The sequence below is a fragment of the Crocuta crocuta genome, unplaced genomic scaffold, assembly GCF_008692635.1.
Source record: "Crocuta crocuta isolate KB4526 unplaced genomic scaffold, BGI_CrCroc_1.0 scaffold1828, whole genome shotgun sequence".
In the NCBI taxonomy this organism is placed as follows: domain Eukaryota; kingdom Metazoa; phylum Chordata; class Mammalia; order Carnivora; family Hyaenidae; genus Crocuta; species Crocuta crocuta.
The window spans coordinates 58,286-72,974 of NW_027527542.1; the positions used below are offsets into that span (position 1 = coordinate 58,286).

General features: G+C 44.8%; 1 protein-coding gene across 1 annotated transcript in view; it reads right to left on the minus strand.

The window, feature by feature from the left end:
* LOC144232199 (class I histocompatibility antigen, Gogo-B*0101 alpha chain-like) overlaps positions 1-171 on the minus strand; it is a 3,638-nt gene extending 3,467 nt beyond the window's left edge. The window contains exon 1 of the mRNA XM_077764964.1: positions 86-171. Within this exon, the coding sequence (XP_077621090.1) occupies positions 86-158 (73 nt within the window). The 5' untranslated portion in view covers positions 159-171. The remainder of the gene's footprint in view (positions 1-85) is intronic.
* Between the last annotated feature and the right edge of the window lie 14,518 nt (positions 172-14,689).

Below are 14,689 nucleotides of genomic sequence, written 5' to 3' on the forward strand. Positions count from 1 at the left end.
CCTTTCCCCAGGGTCCCCCGTCCCCGCCCGGAGGTCCCCTCGCTCCTGCCCCTCAGAGTCCCTTTCCTCCCGACCCCACACTCACTGGTCCAGGTCTGGGTCATGGCCAGGGTCCCCGACAGCAGCAGGAGTAGGGTTCGCTGCATCATGACCCGCATCTCGTGGTCTGGGGAGAATGTGAGTCGCAGCAGGAGCCGGAGGCGCGAGCAGAGGAACCGCGGTGCCCCTGATTGGCTTCTTCGTAAACCCATTACCAATAGAAGTGTGAACCGAGTCCGCATCATCAGTATCTAGGCAGAAGGACCTGACACAGGTTGTGACAGGGAGAAGCGAAACCTGGGTGGGCTATCTGGCCCCCCACACCACCCTGGGGCCTGAGACCCTGAGGGGCTGGCCCGGGAACCTGGGATTTTACCCCGACGCCTCATCTACTGCACAGAGGGCTCTTTATCACACTTCCTGAGTGGTGGCCCAGGAGCTGTGTGAGTCATTGATTCTCCAACAGTTTGTTCTCAGGGTATTTATACAGTCTTACAAATTAGTGAGGATCCCAGTGATAATTTTGTGTATGCGGGGTATATCTATCCATATTTACCATAGTAGGAATAAAACAGGTTTAAATATTTTTAAATTCATTTACAATCATATGAAAACAGAAATATGGTTTTTATTAAAAATAACAATTTTTCCCAAATAAACGGGGCAGGGAGAACAGTGGGTTTTTTTCATTTTACATTTTTGCAAGTCTCCTTCTTGTCTGTCTCATTAGAGACCATTGGATGTTCAGATTTGCTTCTGGATCTATTGTGTTGTTTTGGTTGAAGTATATGAAAAAATTTATGTCCTTGACTATCAGAGAATAGTATGTGTCATAACCTTTTCAGATAATAATGCATACTCCTCCTTGACACTATATTAAAAACTACACAAATTGTAATTTCCCTGAGGTTATTTGCAAACTGGATCCTGAAACAGCATCACTGACTGTCTCCTTCTCTGTTACATTAAATCCATAGGCCCATCTGCACACGGGATGGATTTTGTACTAATGCCTGGTTGTTTGTAAGTAGGATGTTGTGTGTTGTTTCACTAAGTAATATAGGTGTTCCAGCACTGATTACAGTGGAATTGAATTATGAAAAAGTAATTTGTTTTAATATGACCACAAATCCCAACAGAACAGGTGGTCGGTGCTGAGGACCGACCCATTTGGTCCTCAGGTGAACAGGTGGGTGAGAGGACTCACCCATTCACACAGCCTGATGCAGGTCTTTCACTCACGAACCAGGATCATGCATGCCTTGAGCTGATATCAAAAGTCAGATGCCTAACTGACTGACCCACCCAGGCGCCCCTACAGTTTATTCTTCCTAATTAATTTCTTTTTAAAGATATTTTATTTTTGAATATAGTTGACACACAAGATTACATTAGTTTCAGGTGTACAACACAGTAACTCAACTTCTACATATATTTTCTTTTATTGAGAGAGAGACAGTGAGAGCGGGGAAGAGAGGCAGAGGAGGAGAGAGAGAGAGAGGAAGAGAGAGAATCTATGTACACTATGCTGTGCTCACCACAGCGTAGCTGCCATCTGTCACCACACAATGATGTTACAGTCTCACTGACAATATTCCCTGTGCTGTGCCTTTTATTCCTACGACCTGTTCCTTCCTTAACTGGAGCCTCTGTCTCCCACTCCCCCCACCCTGGTGCCCATCCTCCCAACTCCCTTCCCTCTGGCAATCATCAGTTCAGTCTCTGTCTTTATAGGTTTGATTTTGCTGTTTGCTTCTTTTTTTTCATTTTTTATTTTTATTAAAAAATTTTTATATCTTTATTTTATTTTGAGAGACAGAGACAGAGAGCAAGTGGGGCAGGGGGACAGAGAGACAGACAGACAGACAGACAGACAGACATAGAATCTGAAGCAGGTTCCAGACTGTCAGCACAGAGCCCTACGCGGGGCTGGAACCCACGGACTGTGAGATCATGACCTGAGCTGAAGTCAGACACTTAACTGACTGAGCCACTCTGGTGCCCCTGTTTGCTTCTTTATTCATTTGTTGTTGTTTTTTTTTTAATATTCCACATATGAGTGAAATCATATGGTACTTGTCTTTCTCAGTCTGATTTATTTCACTTAGCAGACATACTGCCCTGTTTGTCTTTGTCCATCCATGTTGTCACAAGTAGCAACACATATTTATATGTATGTGTATGTATCACATATCTTCCTTAGCCATTTGTCTACAGGTGGATACAAGTTGTATCAGTGTGACTTTTGAAAAAAACCTCACCCTGTGAACATCATCTGGGATGAGGGCGCCCCCTGGTGTCTGGGGCTCTGTCCAGGTGCTGGGAGCTGAAGGGGACCCTAGGGAGGACCTGGCTGAAGAGAAGAAAGGCAGCTAGGTCTTCTCTCCTTGGTCCTGTGGCCGCACATGGGGTGGAAGGTCAAGGGACACCCCCACTGCTCTGCTCTCTAGTAGATTCTGACTGAGAAGCCTGAGTGGGGCCTGGACTGGAAGTCAGGTAGAGATGTCTGAGCAGAAGCCTGGGCGTCAGTGGGGAGAGGAAGAAGTTTCTGAACAGCGCTGGACTCCACAGGGGTCGGGCTCAGGGGTGAGGCAGGACTGCAGGAGAGGAGCGCTCAGGAGCCTGTGCGCCATCGCTGAGGTTTCTGTGTCCCTGTGCACTTCCTCCTCCAGCCCCTTGATGGTAATACAGGGAAAACTGAAAAGTAGAAGCACTTCTTTAGGCTCCTTATTTTTAATGTTTCAAAATTCAGTTCACCAAAAGCCATTTCTGATTTGGAAACTGCATCTCAATGTCTACACAATACTCCATAGTTTGGATGTGCACACTCACGGTTTGTGAGTTGAAGCCCTGCATCAGGCTCTGTGCTGACAGCACTGAGCATGCTTGAGAATCTCTCTCTCTCTCTCTCTCTCTCTGTCTCTCAAATAAATAAACTAAAAAAAATAAATAAATAAAAAGAATTGGTGTTTTCATTTTCTTTGGGTAAATACCCAAGAGTGCAATTATTGGATTATATCACAAATGAGTATGTTGTAAGCCAGATAGGAATTGAACAGTATTTGGAAAGGAAGACAAAAAAAGTCACACATATATATTGGTAATAAATATAAACAAAATGAGAATGTAGAATAAAAAATGGGAATAAATCTTGGAATCTTCAACTTGGCAAAGATGAAAGGAGGTAATGAGAGTGTCCAACAGAGAATCGGGAAGACACACCGTCATAAAGAGTGATGGGAGTGAGGACTGGTTTAAAATATTTATAAGGTTCTGGGGCGCCTGGGTGGCTCAGTCGGTTAAGCATCCGACTTCAGCTCAGGTCATGATCTCACAGTGCGTGGGTTTGAGCCCCACGTCGGGCTCTGTGCTGACAGCTAGCTCAGAGCCTGGAGCCTGTTGCAGATTCTGTATCTCCCTCTGTCTCTGACCCTCCCCTGTTCATGCCATCTGTCTGTCTCTCTCTCTCAGAAATAAATTTACAAAACATTTATAAGGTTCTTCTGAAATGTATCTCCATAATTTAAATATGCTTATACTGTGTCATAGACACTCTTTTTGAGGACTTTATCCTTTCCTAAAAAAGTGTTTATTTATTTATTTTGAGAAAAGTGAGAGAGAGAGTGCACGCAGGAGCAGAGAAAAGGGCAGAGAGAGAGGAAAGAGGGAATCCCAAGCAGCCCGACACTAGGCTGGACCTCAGGAAACTGGAGATCAGGAGCTGAGCTGAAATCAATAGTCTGATGCTTACCCGAGTGAGCCACCCAGGTGTCCCTCCTTTAGGAGTTTATCCTAAGAAGATAATCATATATTTTGTCAAAAGTATATTTTCAGGGGGGGCGTCTGGGTGGCTCAGTTGGTTTAAGTGTCCAGCCTTAGGTCAAGTCATGATCTCATGGCTGGTGAGTTCTAGCCCCACATAGGCTCTTTGCTGAGTCAGAGACTGGAGCTTGTTTTGGATTCTGTCTCTTTCTGTCTCTATCTACACTTCCCCTGCTCATCCTCTATCTCTCTGTCTCTCTTAATCTCTCCTCTCTCCTCCCTCTCAAAAAAAAAAAACATTAAAAAATGTTTTAAAGTATATTTCAGGGATGTTTTTTGAATTGTGGTTTATAAAAACAAAGAATGAAACTTATCTAAGTGCTATAATCAGTTGATGATGGGAAGTATAAATAGCAGAAAACATGTGATATACACAGAGGGTAAAAGATAATCATGAAAGCAAACGCATGAGGTGCCCCATAGGGGGGTCCCTTTGTACAGACAGGGAAAGGGAGAGTCAGAGGAATAAGGAGGTGGTGGAACCAGGGTTCAACCCAGAAAGTTTGCACTCAGAGGCCTTGTTGACTCTCTTTCCCTGGTTCCCTGTTTGTCAGGAAGTGGTTATGACTGTGCACTCCATGCAAGTGGACTGTTGCAATGTTCCAGAATGTTCTGTGTTGAGAGACTGCTAGTCTGAGAGCCTAGGAGGACATTTAAGAGGCTGTGTGACTTACCTGCTCAAATCAAACTAAAGCCCATCATTCTGTGTACATCTCGAGGCCTCCAGTAGCTCAGGGTCAGCTCACTCCAGACGTAATATGAAGAACAAGCGTGAGCCCCTGTGACACAACACTGGCACTGTCCTATGGGAGGTGGGCATTAGCAGAAATGACAGACACCATAATAAGTTTCTCCCAAGATGACTGCTTTGTGCAGAAAGTTCAGGTATCCTGAGGACAGATGATCAGCAGACCTAACAGGTCCCCTACCACTAGAATCAATCATATCTACAGTGTGTAAGAAGCATATGGCATATGGAACAGAATCTATACTACACACAGTGGTGACAAATCATAGAACAAGAAAGAGATCTTGAGAATTAAAATTATGACCATAGAAATGAATAATTGGGTTGATAAAGTGGATGATTACAGTTGTACTTCCCCAAAGTAGTACAGTCGAAAGGTGAAGGCAGCAGGAGAGAAGATCTGTTTGGTTCTTAAAATTTGTTTCTAGGGGCACCTGGGTGGCTCAGTCGGTTAAGCCTCCGACTTCAGCTCAGGTCATGATCTCACGGTTCGTGGGTTTGAGCCCCGCATCAGGCTCTATGCTGACAGCTAGCTCGGAGCCTGGAGCCTGCTTCAGATTCTGCATTTCCCTCTCTCTCTCTCTCTCTCTCTGACCTTCCCCTGCTTATGCTGTCTCTCTTTCTCTCTCAGAAATAAATAAAAAACATTAAAAAAATTTGTTTCTAAAAATTTCAAGAATATTTCTCAGAATTTACAGGGAAAAACACATATGTTTAGAGTCCTATCCAAATTCTTAACTAGAGTGGATGACAAGAGACCCACATGAAGACACATCACAATGAAATGTCAGGAAGAAGGTAGGGGATGAGACAACTTGAAAACTCCAAGACACAACAACACAGGCCTGGTGGCTGGAAGACATGACACATGGTCCCCAAATCCTGAGGACAACTGTGTCCAGCACAGAGTCTCCATCCCATCACCATGTGAATCAGGGCAAGGGTAACCTAAGGCACGTCAGGTGTTTACAGTGTGAGTGTCTACTTTCCACGTTCCCTTACACAGGATACCACTAGGCAAAGGGGAAAATGATGGAGAAAACCACAGAGGGGAACACGTGGGATCCAGGCTACAGGGAACCAGAAGGAGAGAGGCAGAGGGTGCCCAGGATGAGCTGAAGGGGGTCCAGGTGTCGGCCCTGCCCCAGGTGTGCAGGCATCCCATCCACGTGGGGCAGGACTGAGGGCTATGGGCCAGACGTCTGCACAGACATGAGAGTGGTGGAATCACGGATGGGCTCAAATATATTCATGAAGATTTACCCTGGGGGAGCTTGGGAAGGATTTAAACGAGAACAACAGAGACTAAGCAATTGAAGGATACATATGTATTTACTCTGGGAAAATAATAAGTTGATTCAGGAAAGGTAAAGTAATCACAGTCTATTAAATGCTCAGTTGTAACTAGCATTTCACAGTCATAAAAATGCAAACACTGCACATTGAGGTAATCAAAGTTATAAAATAATTATATGGGGCAGACAGGAGAGTATGAATGAAGAGCCAATTAAGTATAGATGATGCATAAACCTGAAAATGAGAGAATGTGTGCAAGAAGCAGATTATTTAGAGGCACAGAAGGAAGAATCAGCTAAAAGAACTAGTGCAGGTGATCTCAGAGATTCAGGAAAGGAGGGGCATGGAAGACTGGGGACATCTTACTTGACCTCAAGTACTGCAGAAGTATTTGACTTTTTAAAATTCTGTGTCTCAGAGTGCTGATGCATAGGGGCACATGTACCCCAATGCTCATAGCAGCACTCTNAGAAGTGATAGATTTTGCTTGTTTTACTGATTTGATGCTTTTTAAAAAATGTTTTTATTTATTTCTGAGACAGAGAGACAGCATGAGCAGGGGAGAGTCAGAGAGAGAGGGAGACACAGAATCCGAAACAGGCTCCAGGCTCTGAGCTGGCTGTCAGCACAGAGCCCGACGCAGGGCCTGAACCCACGAACCATGAGATCATGACCTGAGCCAAAGTTCGGACGCTCAACCGACTGAGCCACCCAGGCGCCCCAAGATTTGATGCTTTTAGAGTACAGGAAAATTACAAAAACTGTTTTTAGATAAAGATATGTCATACTTAAAAAAAATAGTTACAAAAAAAAGATTAAAGTTCTCATGTTTCTGCCTCCTTGCATTTACTTTTCAGTGACTTAAAATGTTCATTTTTAATGTTTTTCCCCAGCTTTCATAATTGTAATTTAGCAAAGAACTTACTCCAGTCCTTTTTCCTGCCATTACCAGAAATCCCCCCCCCCCAAAAAAAAAGAAAAAAAGAAATCCCAATTAAGAGAGTATTTGGGGTGAAAAGGTCCCAGCCTGTGATCTGATCTTGTGAGAACAAGGTGGATTCAGGCACTGGGGTTCCGTGTTCAGGCTTTTCACCTGAAATACAAGGAGGCCTGGGATCCAAGCACAAGCTAACTGGATAGAACCCACAGTGACAGAGAACAATGCCCTCAGTCACCTCCCAGATGACTGCTTCTGTAGTATTCGAAATGACATATTTTTCTTCTTCTTCTTTTTTTTAATATTTTACTTTTTTAAAAGTAATTTCTACAACCAACATGGGGCTCAACCCCTCAGCCCAAACATCAAGAGTTGCACACTCCACTGACTAAGCCAGCCAGGCCCCCCAAATCTTAATTTTCTTTAATCTTTGGTACAATCAACTCCTGAGAGTGGGTCATGAACTCTCAATCCTAAGATCTAGAGTCACATATTCTACCTCCTAAGCTAGACATGCATCCCTATAAACACATTCTTTTTGTGAAAACTTTCTTATATTATCTGTACCAAGTCATCAGAAAAGCAGCAAGGTTTGAATGGAGGCCTTGGAAATGATTGGGTTAAATCTGAAACAAGCTCTGCCTTGTCCTGCATCCTCTTCAGAAGCTGAAATGACCATGAGTTTCCCCAGTCTGATGGCTGCTTGTAGCCTTCATCAGCGAGATGCCCGTATTCCTCCCTGTGCTCTGGGCATTTGAGCTGGAGGCTTCTCTCCAGGTCTGAGGAGCATCAGCCCTTGGAGATATAAGTGCATCACAGTCATCAGATCCTCCTGAGTAACAATTGTTATCCCCGCAAAGAACAACAGAGGATTTCTCATCTCGTAAGGGGTCTTGTCACATCACGAAAGTATGGAAAGTGTAGGGAATCCTCCCTGGGAAGTGGAAATGGTACAATTCTTTAAGGGCCAAGCTTGTACCCAGAGGCCTCAGCAAGCTGCACAAATCGTTGGTCAGCAGGAGACTGCTGCTCGTTGGCTGCTCTACCTGCACTGCCGGGGTCTGCAGGACTTGATCTCAGATCTTCCACCTGATAAGGAAGCATGGTTCACTGATGGGACAGCTCGGTGTTTCCGTGTGGCAAATGCAAAAAAGCACTGTGGCCACCCACCATGGATGGGAAGCTGCTACCAGCCAATGCCAATGGACTCAGTGCAGTTATGGTGACATGATTGCCCAAGGGTCACACAGGTGACACCAACTGAAACACTGACTGAAGCACATAAATTCATGGGCTTTCATGAATGGAAATGGCCATTTGGTTTTTGAACACTGGATTTTGAAAGGCACATTACATGGTGAAACCCCTTATAAAGAAAGTGAAGAAATCTAGACTAACACTGAATCTTTATGTTCCACATTTCATGACCAGGAGAATGGATTTCAGAAACAGCATCAGACTTACAGGATCCGGATCTGCATTTTTAACAAGACCCTCACCGAATGTGCTTATGTGCTGGTACATCAGAAGTATGGTTCCAGGACCATGTTCCTCAAGGTGTGATCTCCAAGCATCTGGGGCACCACTCAAAGAGCAAATTCTCAAGCTCTTCCCCAGAGGAGCCGTCTGGTTCTCTGTGGGTAGGTGCATTGTCAACAAGCACCTAGGTTCTCATGCACTCAAAGTCAGGACTGGGCTTTAGATGGTGGGAAACCTGGGCAGGGGTGGGCTGCGGGCTGTGGATGGGATGATGATGTGCAGCACCTGGAACACACACACCAAATCTTCCAGCAGCCAGTGCAGCAGAGACGTCTGATATGTGGAGAACACGGCTGTCATGCTCTTCTTGAGAGTCACCTGATGTGATGGCAGGGAATCTGTCACTTTTTTGTCTTCACTGATACCCAATGTGGGCCCAACATGCTTTGGTGATGAACACATCTCTGAGCAGGTGTCATGCAAGGCCATGGGGAAGCAAGTCCAGTCAGGGATCCAGGGTCAGCTGATCGTTGGTCCACTGAAAATAAAGAATGAGAGTATTCTTTCCCTGTAAAGAATCCTGACAAGTAAAAATGGTGACCTCTTGGGGAACCTGGGTGGCTTAGTTCATTGAGCTTCTGATGCTTGATTTTGGCTCAAGTCATGATCCCACGGTTCATTCCAGTCCCAGATTGGACTCTGCACCGGATTTCTGGGATTCTCTCTTCTTCTCTCTCTACCCCTCCCTTGCTCTCATGTGTGCACACATGCTCTCCCACTCTCTCCCAAATAAATAAATTAATAATACAAAAAATACGGTGATATGCTTACCTTTTAAAAAGGTAACCTAATCCTTCTAGGTATTCCACATCACTCCTTCTATCTAGGGATTTTCATCCAAGATTAGTTTGGTTCTGGGATGGTGAGTGCCCAGAACTGTCACCTGGTGACCCCCACAGCCCAGATGCCTTCCTTTTGGCAGAGAAATCCTCCCTTATCTTCTCACCAACTCTCAGCCACCTTAGAATGCAGTGTCCCCAGATGACTGTGCCACCACCCAGTGGTGGGTCCCAGAGAAGTAGTCCTCCTGACTCAGCAGACAGGCTCTCGTGCTGAATCTCTGGGGATGAGCAGATGGCCCCAGCAGAGGGCCTCTCAGAGCCCCATGTTTCCTATCTCCGAGATGAGGAGATTGTGGTGAACAGCGTTCATGGTCCAGAACCACATCTACTGCTAGAGAAAGAGACCAAGGCCAGAGCTCCATTGGATGGAAATCAGAGACCCAGATCCTGCCCCTGGCTAGACTCAGAGCAGAGCACTTCATCAATGTGTTCTTCAGTGTCCTCATCTACAAGGTGAGGGAGGACATTGTTATTAATGAGGACTGTAAGAGGGGCTTGTTTTTTCAACATCTGGCCATTCACAAAGACCACATGTCAAGACAACTGTGGGAGGCAAAGAAGGAAAGTGCCACTTCTCCTACATGGAGAGAAGCTGAGTCTCAGAAAGGTGAAGTGGTTTGTGTCTCATTACTTGGCCACCTTGGATGGGAGAGCAGCTCTTGCTAATGATGATGCACTCAAGGCAGATTCTAGCACACAGAACTCCTGATATGTTGTGACATGAGTTCAAGTATTTGAAGGGCATCATGTGAAGACGTACACTTAATCTCTTTGACTGTAGGGGTCAGAAATTGGTAATTTCTTTTCTTAATAGTTATTTCTAATGTTTATTTATTTATTTTGAGAGAGAGAGTGAGAGAGAGAGATCCCAAGCAGGCTCCTTGCTGTCAGCACAGCGCCTGACACAGGGCTCAATCTCTCACACCATGAGATCATGACCTGAGTTGATATCAAGAGTTGGATAACTAACCTACTGAGCCACCTGGGTGCCCCAGAAATTGGTTATTTCTAAATTATTTTATTTTTTATTGTAAATTCTACACCCAACATAGGGCTTGAACTCATGACCCTGAGATAAAAAGTCACGTGCTCTACAGACTGATCCTCCCACATGCCCCAGAAATCATTCATTTCTGTAGAAGCTTCAGGGAGACAGAATTGGGCATCATCATAAGATTGTTTGTTTCCAGATCAGACATAAGACAGTCATGCCCTTCCTTAGTAGGATTAGGTCGTGATCCTCCATCACTGAAAGGGGTCCACCCTGTGGAATTTGTACAGGGAACTGTGGCATCACAAGGGGTCAAGTGCAAGCCCTCTGAGCCCCTTCTTGACTGAAGTGGCCGCAGGAGACAGAGCCCTGGGGCAGGTGTCACAAGCTTGGGCTCCATCAGCTCTGTCATCTGGCACTTCTGCTTGCTGTCCTCACATTGGATAGTGACGCTGTGACAGTAATATCACACTGACTTCACAGAGTTATAAATGGTTTAAATCCATAACACGTGCAAATTCTTATTTGTTTGTTCTTATTTTGTTTTCATTTCTCCTTGCCTTCTGAGAACCCAAGTCAACTCTTTCCTTCTCCCCTTTCCCGCTTCTGATCGCACAACATCCTGCAGCAACAACAGGGAGGGATTTTTAAAATGGGAAAAAGCCCAGACCCCCAGCGCCAATCCCTCTCCCTCGTGGGACAGCAGCGCTGTGTCTGCTGCGCTCAGCTGTGAGCAGGATGGAAGGAGGGCTGTGGCCCTAACTGGGAACCACACAGGGAACAGTGCAGGAGGGCCCACTGTCCCCAGAGCCCCCGCTCCGCCCCGGCTCCTGTGACAGAACATTAAAGGTGCAGTTACCCTGGAGGGGGGAGGGTAACCCAAGAGAAGGTGTGTGGGGGTGAGAGACCACGGATGCACGTGTTTTTCTCCTTTCTCAGGCGCGCTTAGCAATATGACCTGTTCCCTCCGCTCCGTTCCTCTCCTGTCTCCTCAGCGGCTGCACGTAGTGTGTGGTTGAGGCCCAAGCCAGTGCTGTCTGCACTTCCCCCTGCAAACATCAACACCAGGGGGTTCTCCTGAACACAGCACGTGGTGAGGACGGCAGGGAGGAGGGAGGAGGAAACCCTGGCGTTTGTCTGTGATCCTCCACCTGCTGCACAGAGCGCCCAGCCTGGGAGAGACGGGGAACCCGAAAAGCACAAGCAAGCAGCCCTCTCCCAGCTCTCATAGTATACTGTCCTCAGGGAACTGCGGGAGACGCGCCCCACCCCCTCCCTGGAGGGGTAGAGGGTCAGTGAGTGAGTGGTGGTGGCTGTGTCACTGCTGAGCCCTGGGGCAGGTCAGCCAGGGCGCCCTCTCCTCCTGTCCCCACCAGCCTCCTCACCTCTTTCAAGCAGGGTGGGGGCAGCAGGGTGGGGGCAGCAGGGTGAGGAGCACATTCTGGGAGCCAGGGGGCTCCTGCCAGGACTCAGGGGAGCTGGGCTGTGGGAATGGACGGCGCCCCTGTCTGCCCCTCTTCGGGAGAGTGCTCTGCCCTCACTTTCCCTTCCTATGTGGGAGCCCATCCAGACTCTTCCACCTGAAGATGAGAGTTCCTTCCCCACCACAGACAATCAGGCAGTGACTGCTTTCCTACTGGTTGTGGCCAGTGCTGGTCAGCCTACTGAGTCAGCCCTTGCTAGTCAGTCACTCAGGAGTCGCCAGCCACCCTTCCCTCCACTGGCAGCTGCTGGGGGAGCTTAGATTTCCATGGATCTGGCCCACACATGTGCACCCCTACAGTAGAGCGAGAGGGGAAAGCAAACCCACAAGGAACTGGCTTCATGACGTCAGAGAGAAGTACTGCTGTGCTGTGTTCGAGTCTTGTGATCACATGGAGATGCTCCCGTGGATGATCAGCAGGGTCCAATCACAGGGAAGGTGGGCATGGGAACGTCACAGGCGTGGTGCTGCTATGTTCTTCCGCGTGTGTGTTCTTCCTGGTGCTCAGTGTCTCCGCTCACAGACATTCTGGTTACAAACTCTGAGTTCCCTGAACTCTTTACTCTGAAGTGTCCTGGGCCACCTTGTCATCTCCATTTATTTCTTATGTCAGACATCAGTCAGTCAACAATACTGCAAGCAAACTATATGTGAGACAAGATTGTATTAAAAATTTTTGGCCGTCAGAACAATAATGTAACATATAAATAAAAAATTTAAGTTATAGGCTTTCTATTTTCTAAATAAACTAGTATTAGAAAACTGTTTACAAATGATATAAGGGTTAGTATATTTTATTTCTAAAACCATTATAAAAAGGAGTAAATTAGTTGTTGAGATTTAAAAGTATTTTGGAGGGGGTGCCTGGATGGTTCAGTCAGTTTTCATGAGTTCAAGCCTTGCTGACAGTGGAGAGCCTGTTTGGGTTTCTGTCTTTCCCTCTCTCTTTGCCCCTCCCCCACTCTCTCTCTCTGTTTCTCTAAATAAATAAAAAAAATTTTTAAATGCATTTTGGAGATATTTTTTAAATACAGTTGTCATTAGCAAAGCGATATGCCAATGTGAATTCTGGTTTGACAAGGGAGCTCATAAAAAGTTGTCAATATGTTCCCCATTCATTTGCCTTTTATGTAACAACACATAAAATGTCAATGATATTGCTCATCCTCTCTCACTTTTACTCTTATATTGAAGATTCTTTTCCATTGTAATACTGTATGAAATTCTTAGTAAAACATTGCTTGGCGAGTATAATTCATTCAGGAAACATGCTTGTAATCCAAAGCACTTGTTTATCAATGAGAACTTCAATAACTATTTGCTCAGTTGTGATCATGTGACATTCAGCGTAATGTAGTACCTGAATTGCAAGACATGGCTCCTTAATCAAGTTAAAATTTATTAGAAATGTTTGCTTGTCTTGCAGAACTCTCATAGAACAGGTTACTCACAATCCAAAGTTTTACTGTATATATAATATCTCTGTAGTTAATTCAGAAACAGAAATCATTTGTTATAGTGATATATTTGATCAATGAGATTAGTTTTATTGATTTAATAAAGTATATATTATCTGGTAAATAATCAGAGTTAATTAAATTAAAAGTTGAAATTTCTTTATATGTTTATTTCTTTCAAATTTCAAGGGCAATCACATAAATTATTAAATAATCTAATTGTTTTTGTCTTGATATTGGATTTTTCTTTAAAATAGTGTGCCTATATCAGATAAAGGGTTAATATCCAGAATCTATAAGGAACTCACCAAACTACACGCCCGAAAAACAAACAACCCNAAATAAAATAGTATGTCTATTAATTTTTGAAAAATAATATTGTCTAATTTCCCCTTTGATTTCTTAATTACTTTTTTTTAAATGTTTTATTTATTCTAGGAGAGAGAGAGAGAGAGAGACAGCATGAGCAGGGGAGGGTCAGAGAGAGAGGGAGTCACAGACTGAAACAGGCTCCAGGCTCTGAGCTGGCAGTCAGCACAGAGCCCGACACGGGGCTCGAACCCACGAAGCGTGAGATCATGACCTAAGCAAAAGTCGGACGCTTAACCAACTAAGCCACCCAGGCGCCCCTAATTTCTTAATTACTTTTGTAAGTTAATTACTTCTTTTTTCAAGTTAATCGAGCTTCTGTAATAAAGTAACATATTTCTCTGGTAAGGCTAAAGACAGTATTGACCTCACTGTTTACAGACAACTTATTAATATCAACTCTCAGAAAAAAGTTTATTTTCTAAACATTTACCTGCTCTAATTGCACAAATTCTCATAAAGTGACACTAACAGATCTGATATCATTTTCAGCTGCTGTGGGCATGTTAGCTCTGCAGGAGCCCAGATCTGCCCCGTGTCATGGTTCCTTCCAAATATTCAGATGGTATTACTTTATCTTCTTAGATGTGTATTTATTTATTTATTTATTAAAAAAAAATTTTACAACTGACTTTGTGGATAATAAATGCCATCATTATACAATTTATCAATTCTCACACCAAGATTAGAATTTGCTATGTACATTCATTTAATTTAAAATGTCAAAAAGGGACACCTGTGTGGCTCAGTTGGTTAAGCATTGGACTCTTGATTTTGACACTAGTTATGATCTCAGGGTCGTGTGATGCAGCCCAGGGCATGGCTTTGTGCTGAGCATGGCCCTGCTTACAGATTCTCTCTCTTTCTCCTTCCCTCTGCCCCTCTCCCCTGCTCTCTCTCTCAAAATAAACATTAAAAAAATGAAATGTCAAAGAAGCTGCCAAAATTGTAATAGAGTTATTAAAAATAGTTCTTTAAATGTGAGCATAGTTGACACATAATGTTACGTTAGTGCCAAGTGCGCAGGGTATGTGTGACCAGTTCACACGTGGTGCTCAGTCCACCGCAGGTGTAGCCGCCCCGACACGTCCTGCTACATTCCCAGTGACTGTTCCTCAGGTTGTGCCTTGTATTCCCGTCACTTCCTCATTCCCCAACTGGAGCCT